The 19,912-nt window shown below is 43.4% G+C and overlaps 2 protein-coding genes across 4 annotated transcripts in view; both read left to right on the top strand.

Moving 5' to 3' along the window:
• The first annotated feature begins 2,005 nt into the window (after positions 1–2,005).
• On the top strand, positions 2,006–12,918 carry LOC136687791 (transmembrane protein 250). Of its 3 annotated transcripts, none has more exons than XM_066662347.1 (2): positions 2,006–2,086; positions 9,397–12,918. In XM_066662347.1, exon 2 carries the CDS (start codon positions 9,597–9,599, stop codon positions 10,014–10,016), a length of 420 nt encoding a protein of 139 aa, XP_066518444.1. In that variant the 5' UTR covers positions 2,006–2,086; positions 9,397–9,596; the 3' UTR covers positions 10,017–12,918. The 3 variants fall into 3 exon arrangements, with proteins under 3 accessions (XP_066518444.1, XP_066518443.1, XP_066518445.1); XM_066662346.1 differs by lacking the exon at positions 2,006–2,086 and adding an exon at positions 5,070–5,238; XM_066662348.1 differs by lacking the exon at positions 2,006–2,086 and adding an exon at positions 8,315–8,383.
• A 1,474-nt stretch (positions 12,919–14,392) lies between these two features.
• The window catches only part of LOC136686160 (nucleus accumbens-associated protein 2), a 49,066-nt gene continuing 43,546 nt past the window's right edge, over positions 14,393–19,912 (top strand). The window contains exon 1 of the mRNA XM_066659736.1: positions 14,393–14,532. The gene's annotated coding sequence lies outside the window, so the exon portion shown is untranslated. The remainder of the gene's footprint in view (positions 14,533–19,912) is intronic.

Below are 19,912 nucleotides of genomic sequence, written 5' to 3'. Positions count from 1 at the left end.
ACACACTCTATCAGATTGTGTGTGTTTGTGTGTGTGTGTGTGTGTGTGTGTGTGTGTGTGTGTGTGTGTGTGTGTGTGTGTGTGTGTGTGTGTGTGTGTGTGAATTTGGCTCATATTTTGAAAAACGATGATAAATACAAAAAAAAAAAGCTCCACTTTTAAGTCAGTGTTTGAATAACATAAACTTAAACATGATACACTTGAGCTAGATACACTCACACCCACAAAAGACTACACTAACATCTGCACATTTATTATATTAATAACTGTTGTTATTTTATTTAAACCATTTTCCTCATAGAATACAATATCAAAACCCTTGTAGAAAACCAAACCCTCCTCATAGAATCTGATGTTGTATGTTAATACTTCTAACCATTATCTCCTCTGTGTGGTAGCCTTGTTTTATATGAATGTTAAATTCTGCAAAATTACAGCCCATTCCTGCTGAAGTGTGTCCACCCGGACTGCTGTTTGATTGAGAGATAAGAGACATTGAGAAATACGCAATTTTTTGTCAGACGTCATAAAGTTATTATACATATTCCTCAGTAGTGAATTTGCATATTTTAATAGTCTAACGATTCAGCGTCATTTATTGGCATGTCCATTCTCACTGCAGGTTTGTTACATTGACACTCCTCTCCTTTGACAGAGAAAGGTATAGAGATTATTGTGATTGGCCGAAAGGTGTCTCAATCGTCATTTCACAAATTTCAACCACGTGCAACTGTGGTAATGTTCTTTCAAGCTTGTCCAACCTAGCAACAGTTGCTAGGAAGGAAAATGAGCCAATGAGATTCGAATGAATTGTGTTTTGTTGTTGTTTGTTTGACTCGTGTAGACATGATGTAAACGTTCATCGCATTACATCTCCAATTGGTGGTGTGTGTGTGTGTGTGTGTGTGTGCTAGTTTTATTTTATCTTTTTATTGTGCTCATGTTCTCATGTCTGAATCTGACAGGGCTTCAGGGAAGTCATTAAAGGAGACTTTAATCCCAGCCCTCAGCACCGCCGTAATTAAACTTCCTTTCATTAAAGTCCCTCTGTTCTTATTAGCCGCTCATAATTGATTTAATTTGTCTCTGCTCAACTATTGGCTCTGACCTCTACTTACTTAATGAATTAATTGATCCTGCGCCAGTGTATTTGGGGTGGCTAAGAGGATCTGGACATCTTAACCCTTTAATCTCATCTTCTCCGGCATCTGAAGGATCGCAGCTATTTGGACATGCCTTTGAACCAGCCGTGGGGGACTATTTCATCCATCTATCTATCTATCTATTTTAATATAGTTGTTTATATGTCCAAACATTGGTATGTCCAATGCGTTTAATTAATTTATATTGTATTTAATTTATTTTTTTGATTATAAAAAACAATAAATACACTTAATACACCCCCTATATTATCTTAAATATTATAATCATATTTATTGATATTGATTTCTAAGTATTAAGGGTATTTCCTGTTCAGGATTTAAATTACACCTTGTTATTTGTGATTAATAAAATGTGTCATACAAACTAATTTGAGGTTTATAGCTTACTCAGACTTTAATGACATATTTACCAACCTTTAGAATGTTTTAATGACATGGAAAATATCATACATATTTAAATATGTTATTTTTAGCATTATGTTAAAATCTCAATGGGCTATACTTCCTATTCGTGTATACTGGATCAGATCTCTGTCTTGCAGCTTCAACTAAGTGTAATATACGTGAAGATCCATGTTTTTCGTTGTGAGTATTCCTTAACCAGTGTGAGAAATAACACGAGCCTGCTCCACCACAGTTACTCCTCACAGACCACCAGAAAACGTAGAGATGTACTGCCCTCTAGTGGTGGCTTTGAAAAGTTCAGAGACTTTGAATTTGAAGTGGTAGTTTAGAAATGCTATTTGTCAGTTTTCCTGTTTTAAAATTAGGAAAGATGCTCCACTCATCCAAAAGCTTCTGTATGGTTTGGACATGGATTAGGAATAGGTCTGCGTTATAAATGGAGATTCTCTACTCAAAGCCAAATATATTCCAAGATTAGGCTTAATCCCTTGGTCCCTACTCCCTACATAGGGAATGAAGTAAGTAGCCTACATTTTAAGTGTACTATAATGAGACATTACAAAACAACTTATTCATTAAGTTAATCATAGTAATCATTGATCACTCCCACCTCCTGCTCAATTTAGCTAGTTAATTACCTGGCTAGTTCACTAGCTGAGGTAGTTAGCATGCTAATCTGCCCCTGTCCTTTATTTGCCAGCAATGATAAATTGGCCAAAACTGCCAAATGCTGCCAAATGGTACAAAACTTACTCAGCTCCTATGGTGTATAAAATATAGCATGTTTGCTGCAGTGCTAACCCATCAGTGCTTTATGGTGTTTGTTCATAAATCACAGTTTTTGTTGCTTGACCATGACCTTGGATAATGGAGGTCATTAGCCAGCTGCTAAAAAGTTTCCTGGCACAGAATAGTGAACGTTAAGAGTATCCTCCCATTCCTTTCGTCCTCGAATCCCGCATCCAGATCAGCCATCAATCGCAGGCTGCCTCTCGAATTATTACCCGCTGATTAAATTAGTAAAAGCAATCACACTCCTCGGGCGAGTTAATTGAGAGAATTTATTTAGGGCCGCGACAGCTTTACGCATGTTTGATGAAGTATTATAAGGTTTGTTTTTCTGATTTTGCATAATATATCTTTAAATCCCGTGCAGGGCGATCAGTTGGCCCATTACGGAGCGTAATGAAGGCTTTTTAAAGGCGCCTCTCTTTATGATGGATCTCACTGCAGATCCGCGCTGTCTTGGCCTGCTGACAAACACGAGGGATGCAATCTCCCAGTCTGGACATAAATCTGCTCCTTGGACGCTGGGAAAGTTAGACAGAGGTGAAAGCAAGTTTACAAGGACCCTGCGTCTGAGTGGGTGAAGTGGCAAATTGAAAACAGAATTCACATCGGTTTGCTGATGTTTTTAAAACAAGGAAAATCTAGTCCAAAGCAGCTGAGAAACAGCTCTTTAGTTGTACTTTTTATTTTACATTTTGTAAAAGGTGTTTACAGACATTTGGAAATTTGACAACACAAAAATCATCAGCAGCTGCACATGAGTCTAATGCCTCCATGAATTAGTGCCCTGCATTAATCATCCAATCTTGATGTTACCTGATCCCTGCTGGAGACATTATCCAATCATAATAAAATTAATATTTTCTTTACTTATTATGTCACTGACACTCATTACGATGCGTTATGAAATGATTCCCAGGAATATCTTATATCTTTCATTATTTTATTTATTCTATTCATGCTTTAGGATCCTCTTTAATAAGTTGTTTACAAATATCTCATCTGTGTGAAACTGTCCACAGGTCTGAGTGTGTGTAACTGGGTGAGTGTGTGAGTGACTGGTTGAGTGAATGAGTGACTGGGTAAGTGACTGGATGAGTGTGTGTGGCTGGGTGAGTGATTGAGTGACTGGGTGAGTGCTTGAGTGACTGAGTGTGTGAGTGACTGGGTAAGAGTGTGTGGCTGGGTGAGTGACTGGGTGAGTGTGTGTGTGACTGGGTGAGTGTGTGTGTGACTGGGTGAGTGTGTGATTGACTGGGTGAGTGTGTGAGTGACTGGGTTAGTGTGTGTGACTGGGTGAGTGTGTGAGTGACTGGGTGAGTGTGTGTGTGACTGGGTGAGTGTGTGATTGACTGGGTGAGTGTGTGAGTGACTGGGTTAGTGTGTGTGACTGGGTGAGTGTGTGAATGACCGGGTGAGTGTGTGAGTGACTGGGAGAGTGTGTGTGGCTGAGAGAGTGACTGGGTGAGTTTGGCTGGGTGAGAGTGTGAGTGACTGGGTGAGTGCTTGAGTGACTGGGTGAGTGTGTGAGTGACAGGGTAAGTGTGTGAGACTGGGTGAGTGTGTGTGAATGGGTGAGTGTGTGAGTGACTGGATGAGTGTGTGATTGGCTGGGTGAGTGTGTGAGTGAGTGGATGAGTGTGTGATTGGCTGGGTGAGTGAGTGAGTGACTGGGTGAGTGTATGATTGACTGGGTGAATGTGACTGGGTGAGTGTGTGTGACTGGGTGAGTGTGTGAGTGACCGGGTGAGTTTGTGAGTGACTGGGGGAGTGTGTGATTGACTGGGTGAGTGTGTGAGTGACTGGGTGAGTGTGTGTGACTGGGTGAGTGCGAGTGACTGGGTGAGTGAGCAAGTGACTGGGTAAGTGTGTGTGTGAGTGGGTGAGTAACTGGATGAGTGTGTGTGACTGGGTGAGTGGCTGGGTGAGTGTGTGTGACTGGGTGAGTGTGTGAGTGACTGGGAGAGTGTCTGTGGCTGGGAGAGTGACTGGGTGAGTTTGACAGGGTGAGTGTGTGAGTGACAGGGTAAGTGTGTGAGACTGGATGAGTGTGTGTGAATGGGTGAGTGACTGGATGAGTGTGTGTGACTGGGTGAGTGTGCGAGTGACTGGGTGAGTTTGTGAATGTGTGAGTGATTGGGTGAGTGTATGATTGACTGGGTGTGTGATTGACTGGGTGAATGTGTGTGACTGGATGTGTGACTGGGTGAGTGTGTGTGACTGGGTGAGTGTGCGAGTGACTGGGTGAGTTTGTGAATGTGTGAGTGATTGGGTGAGTGTATGATTGACTGGGTGTGTGATTGACTGGGTGAATGTGTGTGACTGGATGTGTGACTGGGTGAGTGTGTGTGACTGGGTGAGTGTGTGAGTGACCGGGTGAGATTGTGAGTGACTGGGTGAGTAGGTGAGCGTGTGTGACTGGGTGAGTGTGTGTGAGTGGGTGAGTGAATGAATGAGTGTGTGTTACTGGGTGAGTGGGTGAGTGTGTGTGACAGGGTGAGTGTGTGAATGTGTCCAGGTCGTGTCCCTGCCGTGCGCCCTGTGATTCCGTATAGACTCTGTATCCATTGCGACCCTGAGTTTTATGAAGCGCTTGCAGAAAAAGGTTGAACGAATGAATGTAGTTTATTATAAAGGGATGTCACCAGCAGGGCCACTGCACCTTTAAACCATGCCTCTGTTGCCCTGACGACCGGCGCTTTTCAGGCTTTACGACCAGCCGTATTCTGTGTCGCTCATTAACCCGCTACAAAAAGCTAGTGTTGGCTATTTATCTTTAAATTTAAAGAAGCGTGGAGTTTCTAAAATCCTGAATTACCCCCGGGGAAGGTGCTCGTGGGGTAGTGCGTGTGTTTCAGACCGGATACTCGGAGATAAACAGGTAGGAGACGGGGTTTTCTTCGGAGGAAATAGGGCTGAATGCTAACGGAGGAGTACCTTAGACTCACGGCAAACACTTAAAATCTGGACCAGATATAAACACTGTCCTCAAAAAACAGGGCGTTTTCCTCCCCCTGTGTGTTCAAAATAACCTTTATACTGAAGTGTAAAGTCAAATCCTCTTTTTCCTAACAGCTCTGCCTCTGCCAGCCCTTCAAACAGGGAAGATAATTTAATTTACTTTATTTACTGTAGCGCTGTTGTGCCAATGTCAGTCACCACAACACAGGGTTTCTCAGTTTAACCCGACATCCCGAGCCTAGACAACAGAGTGCGCGGTAAAAACAGTCCAATTGGACGACACAGGCTTTGGGCTTGAGTTATCCGGCTAAATCTGAAATCCTGCTTTGTATTAGACATCCCTGACGTCACACCACATCTGTCCTCTTCAGATGAACAGCATGTTGAGCTCTGATCTCACCCTGTCTCATTGGATCACGGTGTCCATCTTTCAAAGTGTGTGAAGAACAACGGTGCACCATGGGTCTGAAAGGATGTTAGGAGGAGTAAATGAAGTGTGATGCTGATTGTGAAAGGATGCCACTGGAAAATAACAGTAAAGTGTAGTAACAACTGAGAAAATACTAATTTATTTGCTGTAAGCGATTCAGCCTAATCAGGGTTGTGTGGATGTGTTCAGAGTATCAATATTTATACAAAATAAAAGTACAATATGTACACACATTAACTTACACTTTTCATGCTCTATGCACACAGTATTACACTTTAAAAACTTACAAAGTGTTACATAAGGCTAGGAAATAAATTTATTTGTGGTTATTTTGTGGGTTTGAGTCCTGCTCCGGGTGACTGTCTGTGAGGAAGTGTGGTGTGTTCTCTCTGTGTCTGTGTGGGTTTCCTCCGGGTGACTGTCTGTGAGGAGTGTGGGGTGTTCTCCCTGTGTCTGCGTGGGGTTTCCTCCGGGTGACTGTCTGTGAGGAGTGTGGTGTGTTCTCCCTGTGTCTGTGTGGGTTTCCTCTGGGTGACTGTCTGTGAGGAGTGTGGTGTGTTCTCTCTGTGTCTGTGTGGGTTTCCTCCGGGTGACTGTCTGTGAGGAGTGTGGTGTGTTCTCCCTGTGTCTGTGTGGGTTTCCTCCGGGTGACTGTCTGTGAGGAGTGTGGTGTGTTCTCTCTGTGTCTGTGTGGGTTTCCTCCAGGTGACTGTCTGTGAGGAGTGTGGTGTGTTCTCTCTGTGTCTGTGTGGGTTTCCTCCAGGTGACTGTCTGTGAGGAGTGTGGTGTGTTCTCCCTGTGTCTGTGGGTTTCCTCCAGGTGACTGTCTGTGAGGAGTGTGGTGTGTTCTCTCTGTGTCTGCGTGGGTTTCCTCCGGGTGACTGTCTGTGAGGAGTGTGGTGTGTTCTCTCTGTGTCTGTGGGTTTCCTCCGGGTGACTGTCTGTGAGGAGTGTGGGGTGTTCTCCCTGTGTCTGCGTGGGTTTCCTCCGGGTGCTCCGGTTTCCTCCCACGCTCCAAAATCACACGTTGGTAGGTGAATTGGAGACTCAAAAGTGTCCGTAGGTGTGAGTGAATGTGTAAGTGTGTGTCACCCTGTGAAGGACAGCTGCTCCTCCGGAGTGTTTCTGCCTTGCGCTCAGTGATTCCAGGTAGGAACCACCGGGACCCTGAACTACAGATAATGAATGAATGAAAAAAAAAAGAATGTACATATGTGCATTAGAGGACTGTGAATGAGGGCATTATTGTTGTACTATATAGTGAGCACTATTTAGTTCACCCAGTAGCGCTAGAAGCACAAGTGAATTCAGACACTTCCACTGTCCATTGCTTAGTAACAAAGGAGCTCTCAGTGAATTTTTGATCCATGTTCATCTCATGTTGTGAACTGTGATATTTACTCTATTGTCCTGAATATCACACTCGAATTTGACTTTATGATTCGGGCACTGAGAGAAAAATGGCAACACACTCAATAGTTCAAGACATAAATAGTGAGCCGTTTCAGACGGAACCAAAGATTTAATAAGAATTGATTTTTTTTTTGAGGATGCCCTCCAACCTTGAAATGTTTTGGTGTCATGTTTGCGGGCGAAACAGAACTTTTTGAAAACGCTGACGTCTGCAAGTCTGCCAGAGCGATATATAAGGCACCTTTCATTAAAAACATTTGACAGGTCATATTTGGACCAATCAGAGCATGCCCCCTTTGAGTACAGGAAGTCCATTTGACCGGAAGTCCCACCTTTCAACCAATAACAAGTAGCCAAAAGTACACGGAAGTTCATCACATCAGGTTTTCCCACCAACTTCCACAACCCCAACTCCCCCCCCCGCCCCCCCCCCTCCCCCAAACAGCGCCAACATATACATAGCATCATCCACCACACATACACACACACACACAAATGTAAAGAATAGATACCATCCTTTCCGTTCCCAGACATCTGTCGCATACACACAGAGTTAACATGAGACCCACACCCCACCATCACCCCCCCACTACACACACACACACACACACACACACACACACACACACACATATATATACATGCAATGAAGAGACACCATCAACATGAAGAGAGCGTGTTAGAGCAACTTGTGATATCTGTTTAACCAGAGCCTTGAGATCAAATCCACATTCGCCGGCTGTAATCCCTGTACATTCTCACTTCAGATTATTGAAACATAAGACAGAATAAAAGATTTTAAACAAAATGGTAAAAGTTCTTCACTTAAAAAAAAGGTACATGAAAAGTTAAGGGTTTCTAAAGAATACACCTGTGTGTGTGTGTGTGTGTGTAGGAAGGGTGTAGGAAGGGTGGTGGCTGTTTAATGGATGTGGATGGAGTGTATGGCAGTGATGGTATCTATTCAATAAAATTGTGTATATATATATATATAGTGTGTGTGTGTTTGTATGGAGCAAGGGGATGATGGTTGGGTGTGGTGCTCATGTTAACTCATGTTAACTGTGTGTGTGCGACGGATGTTGATGTCTCTTCATGTTGATGGTATCTCTTCATTTTGTGTGTGTGTGTTTATATGTAGCAAGGGGGTGATGGTGCGGTGTGGGTCTTATGTTAACTCTGTGTATGCGACAGATGTTGATGTCTGGGAACAGAAAGGATGGTATCTATTCTTTACATTTGTGTGTGTGTGTGTGTGTTTGTGGTGGATGATGTTATCTATGTGTTGGCAGATGTTTGTAGGGGAGGGTGGTAGTTTAGTGGGGAAACCGGATGGGAAGACGTCTGGTGGCGGGAACCAGAGTATGGCGTGAATTGGAAATAAACCTCTGTCTCTCTGGCTTAGTGGTGTTTTGATGTCTCTCTTTAAGAGTTACTATTGCCCTCTACTGGACAGGCACATAGCCCTTTTCATGTTTGGATGGGGATTTTTTTAAAAACTAAAATGTAGGGCTGGGCAATTAATAAAAAATTAATCCAACTCGTCATTCAGTACAGTTCTGATAGACATAATCTTGTCTGTTTCGATTATAGCAATTATTTTTATTCTGTTATGTCTCTGTTGTGTGTTCAGGTACTGTCCCTTTAAAACCCTGCTACCAAGCTGTAGTCACAGGATTCTGCCCCCTATCTGCCACATGGAGGAGAACCTAAACGCAGAGGCCGACCGAGTGGCTCGAGCTTGTAACAAATAAAAAACACAGCGTCTGTGGTTTGGACGTGCTGTGTTTTGACTTTAATTAAGACAACACTGGACAAAAACAAGTCAAATGTAAACGCGACCAAAGCACAATCACACACCAAATATAAACAGTGCTCAGAAAACAAGCTCCCAGCGACATTAGAAAAAATATCCCAGCTTTAACACAGGAGCATATTTACAGCCCAAGACTCGTCACTGAACTGTGAGGGTCATAAACACAGGGACAAAATTATCGTTCATTAATTGTAATCATGGTAAAATGTACAATTAATCATGATATTGATTTGCGCTCACATCGCCCGGCGCTACAAATAGGAATATCTCCATTTACAAAAAGATCTGAATGAGGCCTTTGTTGGGTGCAGTAGCTAATCAGTGGAAATGTGAAGAGTTTTTATGATGTGGCACAAGTTAAAGAATTGAACTCTTTGTACTTGTTTATGACCTTTGTCCTTTGTGGCTCTTTCCTGTAGTGCCCTGCGCTCCAGAGGACCCAGCAGTCTGAGAGCTCATGCAGCGGACATGAGGACAGCGAGGTCACTTAACATATCGCCTGCGTCAATCCACTACACCAGCCTCACGCTTCTTTATGTTTGACTGTAATGCCTGAAGCTGCTCTAGAAGGGTCCTCTCTGTGGGCCTTCCTGGAGCCGGGGGCTTCCCCAGCCCACCGATGCCTGTGATCCCGATCCCGAGGCGGGTGCGCTCCTTCCACGGCCCTCACACCACCTGCATGCACTCGGCTTGCGCTCCGATCCGCACCTCGCAGATCGTCCGCACCAAGTACAACAACTTCGACCTGTACCTGAAATCCCGCTGGACCTACGGCTTCGTCCGCTTCCTTCTCTACTTCGGCTGCAGCCTGTTCACCTCCCTCCTGTGGGTGGCGCTCTCTGCGCTGCTCTGCGTGCAGTACGTATCCGTGCGGATCTTCCTGAGGCTGCAGTACAAGCTCTCTGTCGTCTTGCTGCTTCTCGGGCACCGGCGCCTGGACTTGGCCTTCCTCAACGAGCTCTTCATCTACAGCATGCACGTCACCATGTTTCTGGTGGGGGGGCTGGGCTGGTGCTTCATGGTCTTTGTGGACATGTAAAGAGACATCTGTGACCAGATCGACATCCGGTTGCGTGGGACGAGCGGGGAGAACGGAGTGCTGTGTTTACTGAGTGCTAAGGCTGAAATAGAGCGTCACGGTCAACGATGGCTCTGTCTCAGTACCCAGAGACCTTCCTTGCTCCCTACTTCCTACAGAGAGGGTTGTGTAGATTAGCAGCACTGTAACTCAACTCTGAAAAGTGAGACACTGAATTTACTGGGCAGGATGGCTACAATATATCATCACACTTCTAAACGTTTCTCCGATGGCCGTGTGTCGATGTTTTGTGAGCTGCTTTGCTCCCTACTCCCTAGCAAGGGAGGTAGTGATTAAAAAACCGAAATGTAGATATTAATCTACATTGAATGATATATCGTTATAATAATAACACATTTTGTTTATTTTACTAAATAAACTTTGCATTTCACAGTTAGAAGTAATCCCAATCTAAATAAGATTTTAGAATTTGTATCGGTATCAATAGCAGCGATTGTGTACGATACATCAGCGCAGCTCTACGCAGTTATTTCCAGAAGAATTGAAACCGAGGTGATGTCCTCTGTTGATGTGGAAATGATGTGTTCATTTCAATCCAGTAAATCCATGGCATCACTTTTGTCCATGCACTGCCCCCTCATTCTAGTCTCATTAATGTGCCATATGTTTTTCAACACTACAGGACGTTATCACAGGACGTCCGCACGTAACCGAGTGCTACTGAGCTTGCTTATTGGTTCAGGACCAACCCAAGCCCAAGGTCTAGCTCATCAAAACAAAACAAGCTCGCGTTAAAGGAGCAAAACGTCATTTCTGTCACCAGAAAGTAGACGACTATGTTTACTCACGTGAGATGCCATTTCCTTCGTCACCACTTAAGAACCAGGGATCATTTACGCTCCATAGAGCTGGTCCTCCTGGTGTCAGGGTGCCCATGTTTAGAGCAGGTTAAGTACAGACTCACTGACACATCCAAACGTACACTAGGTGTCAGTGATGTGGCTGTTTTATGACAAGAATTATTGTTGGAGAACATGACTGTTCCTTTAAACGCTCCTTCAAAATGTGTCAATGTAGATAGGCTTTGTTATTAAAGCTACAGTCACTGTGACTTAAAGGTGCACTAGGTGGTTTTATTTCATTTTGTTAATAGTGCATGAAAAACACGATCTTAAAATAGATTTTTAGCAAAAAGCCTTCAAGGTCTGAGAAAGCGTGTTTGGAAATCTACATTCTGGCTGTCTCTGTTTTTGTGGTTCACCTGTTTGGCCACTGGGGGTCGCCTTGACCAATGGGATTAACAGCTTCTGGCCACACGGTGGGTGAACTACGATAACAGGGAGGTACTTTGGTGAAACTGCAGAGTGCACCTTTAAAGGGATAATCCAGCTTCATTAAAACTAATCTCCGTCTGCTGCTGCGGTGTTAATGAAAAAAGACGATAATTCTGATACATTTAGTTGAACTCAAAATGGAAGACAATGGGCAGATGCTGTGGATTTCTGTTCCTTTAGCACCTAAACATTGAATTGAATTAAAACTAGTGATCAAATGAGTACATACACAGCAGATAAAGACCGTTTGATAAACACTGGACTGTCCCTTTAAAGCTAGTTTACACACTGATCGTATCTTTAACTCTGGGTCATACAGTTCTGAATCGGTCCTTACTGTAATCTGCACGTCACAGCAGACCACTGTCAGTGACTTTGCTCTGTTTAATGGGGCTGAACTTTAGAAAAAGACGCGGGGTCCCCCTTTAACTTACGTGCAAGTTAGTGTAGCGAGGAGGGACTCCAAGTCCGAGTCATTTCCAACAGTCCGTCCTTGAAATTATGTGAAGAAAAAAGAAAACAAATAACCTGAGAGTTTTTGTGATCATTTTTTAATTTTATTTTTGTTACTCAAACAGTACAATAACAATTTCAGAAAATAAACCACACCCCTTTCCCTTCCCCGTCGCTCCAGGCCATACATCTGTACGTTACATTGCTTTCGATGTGTTACAAAAATAGATCAGATAAACAGATGTTTTGATACGACGGCGATGATAAGAACAGGTCGTGAAGGTTTTTCTAAGCTATGTTCTTGTGTTATTTTATAGTAAGTTATTTAATCTGAGGGGTTAATTAGTCCTGGGTAAAGTTAGGCCAGTCTCACTGAACTGTTCCTTCAGTGTCCAGCCGCAACACTCTCTCTGCCCCGTGCTGCACTTTTGCTGTGTTTATGCTCCGCTGAAACGGCTTCACACAAACCTGCTATTGTTCTGGGATCAGGGCATCATATGCCTCACACTTGGCCCAGTGTTGGCTTTTGTTTTCACGTAAATGAAGGCACTCTGCTGACATTTAGGCCACTGTTCACATCTCAGAATGAACAGGAGGAGAGCACACACGCTAATGACTAACGCTAAAGTTTTGTTTATCCAACATCTCGCCTGAAATGAAGGGTTTAATAGAGAGTTTGCCGCAGTTACATCATCTGCTCTTCTGGGAAGTCTTTAGACGACATGCAGGAACATAGCTGTGAGGATTTAGCCACATAAACAGGTCAGGGGCTGATGTTGGACGAATAGTTCTGGAGCTCCAACTCCTCTAAAGGTCACTTCAGAGAACGCCGTTCCACAGCCCCACAGCTCAGAGCTGAGGGCCTTATACCCTTCTGACCGTCACTTCGCGTCGAGCACAGTGTCCTTCTGCCCCTACGGCTGCTCCAGAGCGTCATTTCTGCTTCCTGCTTTTCAGTGGACTACACACACACACACACACTGTCAGTAAAGTCGCTGAATTCAGTAATTGTAAGGGTGTCCACAAACTTTTGGACATAGTGTATCTTCAGTCCAGTGTCCATTGATCTAAAGTGAATAATTGTGTGTGTGTGTGTGTGTCTGGCCTCTCAGGAACCGATGTTTTTGTTGTTTGTTTGTTTGTTTTTCAAATAAACTTCCTTAAAATGTAAAACTTTGTTGTCTCTGTTGCTTTCCTGAGCTGTGTTTGTTTTCCGCATCCCTTTGGGACTGTATGTAAATGAGCCCTGTTCTTATTGGCTGCATAGAGTGTATGGTCCAGGCACTGGGTTCCTAACTTCCTCAAAGTGTTACAAAGTGCAGTTTCTGCAGTGCTGATCCCAGAGCAGCAACGACAGAGGCCCTGTTCTCCCAATTACAGCCCAGAGGGATATTTCACTGATTTTGAAGCTGTAATTATAAGGTAATTTTAAGGTAGTGTTTCTACCTACTGTTGCTTTAATATGGAGCAGTTTTGAAGATGGGATTTTAGTTTGTGGGCGTGACGTTAGCCGGCGTCGCTGCTCTGTGATTGGACCCGATTGCAAGAATAAAAAAAAAAAGGTGGATGCGCTAAATTGAGACAGACTACGAGGAGAGTTTTCCTCCGTCTTAGACGCTTTGTTGTTGTTCGGTAAAAGGCATTTTGGTCTGGACCAGGACTGGAGTCCCCCACCCCCAGAGTACCTTATGGGCCCTTTAAAATACTCTAACCCTATGGTCAGTCTCTTGGACACTCCAAACTGTTCTGTTTTTAAGAAGAGCTCTTTTAATCATGGTCTGACATCATCGGTTGCGTTGAGTGAGTCGGTAACCGGACATTCCTCTGCACATTTCAGATCTTATACATAGCTACAAAAATGATTAGTTACGATATAAAAATGTTGAGAAGCCTGCCTTGAGAAAAGGAAATAGACACAAAAGAAGAGCACCCCAGAGCCCAGACCTCAACATCACTGTTGTGTATCTATACTTGACTACACACCCACTCCGGCCCGAGGTACAGATGCCCTCGGGTCAGTGATGGGACCAGAGAGAGTTAAACATAGGGCTGATATGCGTGGCCCATCTGAAAACACACCATCTCTCTCAACTAAGACAATCCAGTACACACCTAGGAACAGAGAGAGTTAGTGGTCTGCCCACAATTATCCCATATACACAGCCCACCTGCCCACGGCCGTCTAGAACCCAGACGAAACACATGGCAGGTGGTCTCTGACATTCGCTCAGTGCTATGCTACTTTTCAGAGCTGTGTGTTTTAAGGCAAAGCCTTCCTTGAACATTGAACCTTATGGAGGCAAAGGTTTAGGCACAAGTCAGACCCTAAACCTGAGCAGCTAATGCTAGGTTTTGGGAAAAGGGAGCAGATGTTTAACGTTAACGTTTATTAAACGTGTGTGACAGGAGATTAGCAGAGTTACAGGGGGCAAAACTGTAAGTGATGTAGCGAGCTCCCAACAGGGCACAGCCTGTGTCTTTAAAAACTCAACACTCCCTAAACGACTGGAGAATGATGTCAGGCCTAGTCCATGTGAGCCGCAATCACTTCCTGAGAGAGAGAGAGAGAGAGAGAGAGAGAGATGGGGGCACACAGCAGCTGAAAGTAAACGCCGCTGTAGAGCTGTATAACAGCAGACCCCTGGACCAAAAAACTTTCACAGCCGGAGAAAACAGCCCACCGAGTGCCCCACCGGCCGCTTCAGTTTTATGGAGGATCCACGGAGTGGGTAAATACTTTCTCTTTTTCTCCTCCTTTTTCGCTTCTGTCGTCTCATGCTCGTGCCAGCGCCGTGGAGTACGGTTGCCATGTTTTATGTCCTCGTTTTCATATCCATATTAATGAGCCCGGGCTGCTGCTACCGCCGCCGCCGCCGCTGTGGAAGTAACGCGGTGCGGCGCGAGCCGAGCAACCACCGTGGTCTAGTGCGCGTGGTAACTGTGTTTGTTTGTTTGTTTGCTTGTTTATGTTTTATTTTAAGCTCGTGCCCACCGTGGGCACGGGGCTAATGGCAACTTCCACAAATCAAAGCGAGAGAGAGAGAGAGAGAGAGACTGTGAAGGAATGTGGGCTATTTTATTATTTATTTATTTATAAAATGTATGGTCGACCCTCCAGCGATGCATTAAACGCAGCTTGCACAGACCTCCACGTTGCGTCACCAGAACTGCATTATACACATGTGCCAGGCTCTGTATCCCACACATGAACATGCAGTTTGTCTGGAATCTGGGCCATGGACAGTTTTAAAGCTGCACCCACATCACGTCCACATTCCAGATCACCTTAAAGTTGCTCCGCGTGGAAGTTAGCAAGAGTCCCATCTTCAGAATGCATTCAAACGAAGAGGTTCTGAATCTCAGTGATGATAGTTCAGCTTCTGGCTGGATGCATCTCACAAATCTGATCCTCATTTCTTTTCTAAGGTTTTCTAAGGTTCAAAGAAGTGCCATTCACTAAATAATCCACAGACGGGAGCTAAGCTGTGCACGTTTTTGCATGAGCTGTTTTTTGTGATGTCACAAAACACAGCTGGTTTACACAGTCTATACCTGTTTCGCTGAACGATAGTCAGGAAAGGTTTTTAAAGAAAGCACTATTATTCTCACTTTATTTATACAGGGTATTGTACTTCTTGGGTATTGAAGGCACAATTGGCCAATCAGGACAAAGGTCATTTGCATATATAGGTCTGTGCGTGTACAAATACATTCTGAACACTTCTGGTTTATAAGTCCACAGAAACCTCATGAAAGGGCAGGAAAAAATGTAGGATATGTGCTCTTTAATGGTAACGCCACTAATGACTGTACTCCAGACTAATGTTGTAGTCTGCACTATATTTATCAGGCGAGGAAATCTAGCTGTATATAGTTGTAATAATATGTTAATGCAGGGTTTATTCTTTGTATACTGACATTTCTGTGTTTTTACAGTAGTTTACTACAGTGTCATTAACAGAATTACCGCAGTTACAGTGATAACTAAAAGAGCCGGAGCTGAGAAACAGTGATTTTTGAGTTTTATAAAAATTAAAACTTTCATATAGAGTGCTTTTCCCGAGGCCTAGCTGTGTTTTTAGTCTGTGTTTGTTCAATTGACGTTGATTCTGATGATGACTAACTTAGAGAAAGGAAGTTTGGTCATAGGAGAGAGAGTGTATGGCTCCATGGAACCTGATGACCTGTCCGTGTGTGTGTGTGTGTGTGTGTGTGTGTGTGTGTGTGTGTGTGCTTGTTGTCTGGTTTCCAAGACATGTGACTGTGCACAATGCTGCCTTTCCTATGCAACTTGCATGTGCTCCTCATGGCATTTCCTGGATAGTCTCTCTCTCTCTCTCTCTCTCTCTCTATCTCTCTCTCTCTCTCTCTCCCCACTTTCTTTTTCTGTCTCTCTCTTTTCTGTTTCATTCCCTCACTCATGCTGAAGAAGTGCTGCATATTAATGAGTGTACAGTCTAATTTGCATGTGTCCAAGTCCACCCCCTTTACCCCAACGCTTTGGTCTTTGGTGCCTGAGGTTTTATTCTTAGCTTGACTTGAGCTAAGGGGCTAACGTAGCCAACAAGTAACCGTTTGTGGAACATGATTGACCTGCCCCTCGGCCAATCACAGTCATCTCTAAAGCTCGAGCTGACACTGAGCCATTTCATAAATGTTAGGAGTGGATGACAAGTCAGGGGGCACGTTTGAGTGGTGCGACCTACCCTCCCGAATCATCTGCTCACGCTGTAGGAAAGTAATTGGCCTGAATGGCATGTGCCGACTCACTTCTTTGCGGTAGGGTGGAGTGTGACAGAAATATTGAGAAAGAATAGATTTACAGACTTGTGTCACACTGTGCGTGGAACTCCCCACCCTCCACCACAAAAGATAAGACACATACACACTGAGAAAAAAAAACAAAAGGTACTGTAGAAGCTGATTATTGTCACTAAAGGTACAATGGTGTAATGTACCTTTAAATGTACAGCAGTGGTGTTAAAGTCCAGTTGTGTTCCCTGTACCTTACTTTCTCTTCTAAATAAAGAGGTGAATGTTTGTAATCTTTCAAAGTAGAACAGCGAACAAAACAAAAATGATAAAACGATAAAGTCCTGGAGATGGTACGGGGCGTATGAATCAACACAACTTAAAAGTAATGTAGAATATGGGACTGTTATGTTCCCAAATTAAAAGGGGACAGCCGTGGCCTGGAGGATAGGGAACTGGGCTTGTAACCGGTTCGATCCCCAGAGCCGGGAGGTCATGACTGAAGTGCCACACGGGAAATTGCTCTCCACACATGTTTACACACACGCTCCCTGGGCGCCGCTCTGGGCATGTGTGCTCACTGCCCCCTAGTGTTCACTAGTGTGTGTGTAAATGTGTGTTTCACTGCACGGATTGGGTTAAATGTGCAGAAGAAATTCCTCTGTGTGCAAGCACCATGGCCAATAAAGTGATTCTAATTTTAAAATGTATGTTATATTTACTCTAGAGAATACCACCACAGTCACAGTTTGTCTAAGTGTGAAGCGAACTCAGAAAAGAGTCTGGGAATGCATGGACAAAGTGTTTTGTTACTTCTGAAAAGAGAGTTGCACTATGTTTAGACTTTCATTCACCGTGTGTGTGTTATTGTGTGTTTTTAACAGTCAGAGAGTTGTGTGTGTGATGGTGAGGTCAGGATAATGGCCAAAATGAGACGCTCAAACTGTAAAAAAACAAGACTGTCAACATTTCTGACCAGTCAGAATCATCCAAATGTCTGCACGTCAAACGAAGGCTAATGTAGCTAAAATCCTGCCTCCCTCCATCAGATGAAATAAAAACTCTTCAGGACAAACCTGCTATGAGAATTGCGGTGGCCGTGTAACATTTGGCACTCTCCTGGTGTGCTGTTAGCACAGTGCTAACTGATGCTAATTGAATATTAGGTTCCAGTGCTTGTTAGCTACGTTAGCCTCGTGGCTCCAGAGCTCAACCTCAAGAAACAAACATCAAATTGTGCCTTCGAATAACCATTATGCAATATGCGATATACTGTTTCTGCCCTGGCATCCTATCATGATCCATTCCAGCTGTGTGTGTGTGTGTGTGTGTGTGTGTGTGTGTGTGTGGGCCCAGTATACACACCAATATTAAATACAGATGTTACGTTAGCAAGCATGACTAGGTCTTTATACACACCAGACCTGTCAGAACTGTGTTTACTAAACTCCAAACAACAGAAAGAAAACAATATATATATATATATATATATATATAAGATATTCTTCTTAATATTATGAAACATTTGTTAAACTTGCACCTATCAGATTTTGTTCTAAGACCTATAATAAACATGGCAGCCCCGTGTGGTGCACCCACCCTGTGGAGCATAACTTATTTCAGTCTGTGACTGCAAGGCAATTTGATTTTTGATTTGTATTTTTTTGAGAAAATGTAAATGTATTATCCAGTCACTTTTGATTGCATTGGTTATAGCTTGGTTTTACTGTTTTAGTGTGTGTTTAGCTGTAGTTGCAGTGGTTCTAGGAGTTAGAGGGAGTTTAATGCAATGCCCTGCTGTGTTCTCACACATCATACAAGGCTATGTTTTTCTCTCTCTGCTCGGGCCTTTTACACCGACCTGGTCCTGGACGTCCGCTAGCTGTGAGATGACGTGCAGCAGCTGTATTTTTGCAGTGTGTCCCGGTCTGCCCTCCGCAGGCCACACATTACCCAGCATTCCTCACTGGGGGGGCCGGGGAGCTGGGCCACATCCAGTGGAGCTTTAAGTTTACTTTACATGCCATGTCCCACTCTGAACTCTCCCAAAAAAAAAAACCCTGCCATAACTCCTCCCACAGTCTTTAGACCTACTGCAGTGGAGCTATAGGATTTAACCTGGGTTGCCAGGTCTTGCAAAATTGGAGATTACTGGTCAAAGGATGTATTCTTTTTTTTTTTTTTAATATATATAAGTGAACACACTCTCTATAGGTGAGTTAACAGAGATAGATAGAGGTGTTAATTAAAAAAAATGTAATCTAGTCAGGAACACATATATTTTGATGTGTGTGTGTGTTTGTGTGTGTGTGTGCGTGGAGTGATCTACCTCAGCTATATATATATATATATATATATATATATATATATATCATGAGATGATGTTATATATTTAAATATTTTAAATGTATATATTTATATCTCATCTCCTGGGGCACGGTAACTACTAGACCTCATTTACGTGAGCTGTGCCATGGCTTACTTTTCAGAGTGTGTATGAAACAGTTGGAGCGAGGCTGTTATGACAGGTCCTATGACATGTTTATGACACATTATAACAAGCACGGCAAGGGAGCATTTCCACACCAAACATCTATACCTCACAGTGGTCTGAGTGAGCCCTGTTTGTCCTTCTTTTCCTCTGCTGTTTATTCAGAGCTGTCCAGACTCATGCTGCTTCTTGGCTCAGACGGAGACTTCGCCTTGAGTGTGTGTGTGTGTGTGTGTGTGTGTGTATGAAGCGTTCCTTTACTCTCTTTCCTCACAAAGTGAAGATAAATGGACGATAAAAGGCTATGGTTCATGATATGTAGAAATGATGCACATTTTTTCAGGAGACCTGACCCTTTGTATCTGAACCAGCTCCTGGAGGACTGTGTGATAGTTTGGAGACAATAAAACAGATTAATTGCATTAACACAAATCAAATTTAAGAAAGCATTAAAGATAATTGTGCACCACTAGTTAGCCATTTTGAAGATATTTCTTTAAAGTTCATGATTTTCTCCATGTTCTCAGATGCAGGCTGAAAGACATTAGCATGATGCTAATTAGTGCCATACTTCTGTCGCTACACTGATTAGCGTCATGCTAACTCCACGTCGAAATCATAAAGCACTGTGGAGTTGTTCAGTAATCACTAATAGCATTGATTATGTCCCTGAACATGATAGCAGACCACAGTTGGTCCATTGGCGTTTGCTCAGCGTTTTCTGGGCAGACCACTCTTTGTAAAACAGAGATCTAGACAAAATGCCACATTTTTTCATTATTATTTTCCTTTGTTATTCTTTGTAAATTAAGATTAGTAAATAATTTTGATCCAGCACAGTGTCAATATTTTCAGTGTAAGCATTT

The sequence above is a fragment of the Hoplias malabaricus genome, chromosome 2 (genome assembly GCF_029633855.1).
Source record: "Hoplias malabaricus isolate fHopMal1 chromosome 2, fHopMal1.hap1, whole genome shotgun sequence".
NCBI classification, from domain to species: domain Eukaryota; kingdom Metazoa; phylum Chordata; class Actinopteri; order Characiformes; family Erythrinidae; genus Hoplias; species Hoplias malabaricus.
The sequence above is the reverse complement of the archived record's forward strand: the minus strand, read 5'-3'. Positions and strand labels throughout refer to the sequence as shown.

Bases quoted from the DNA above. Each gene is read 5' to 3' on its own strand.
- LOC136687791 (XM_066662347.1), top strand. From the start codon at position 9,597: ATGCCTGTGATCCCGATCCCGAGGCGGGTGCGCTCCTTCCACGGCCCT.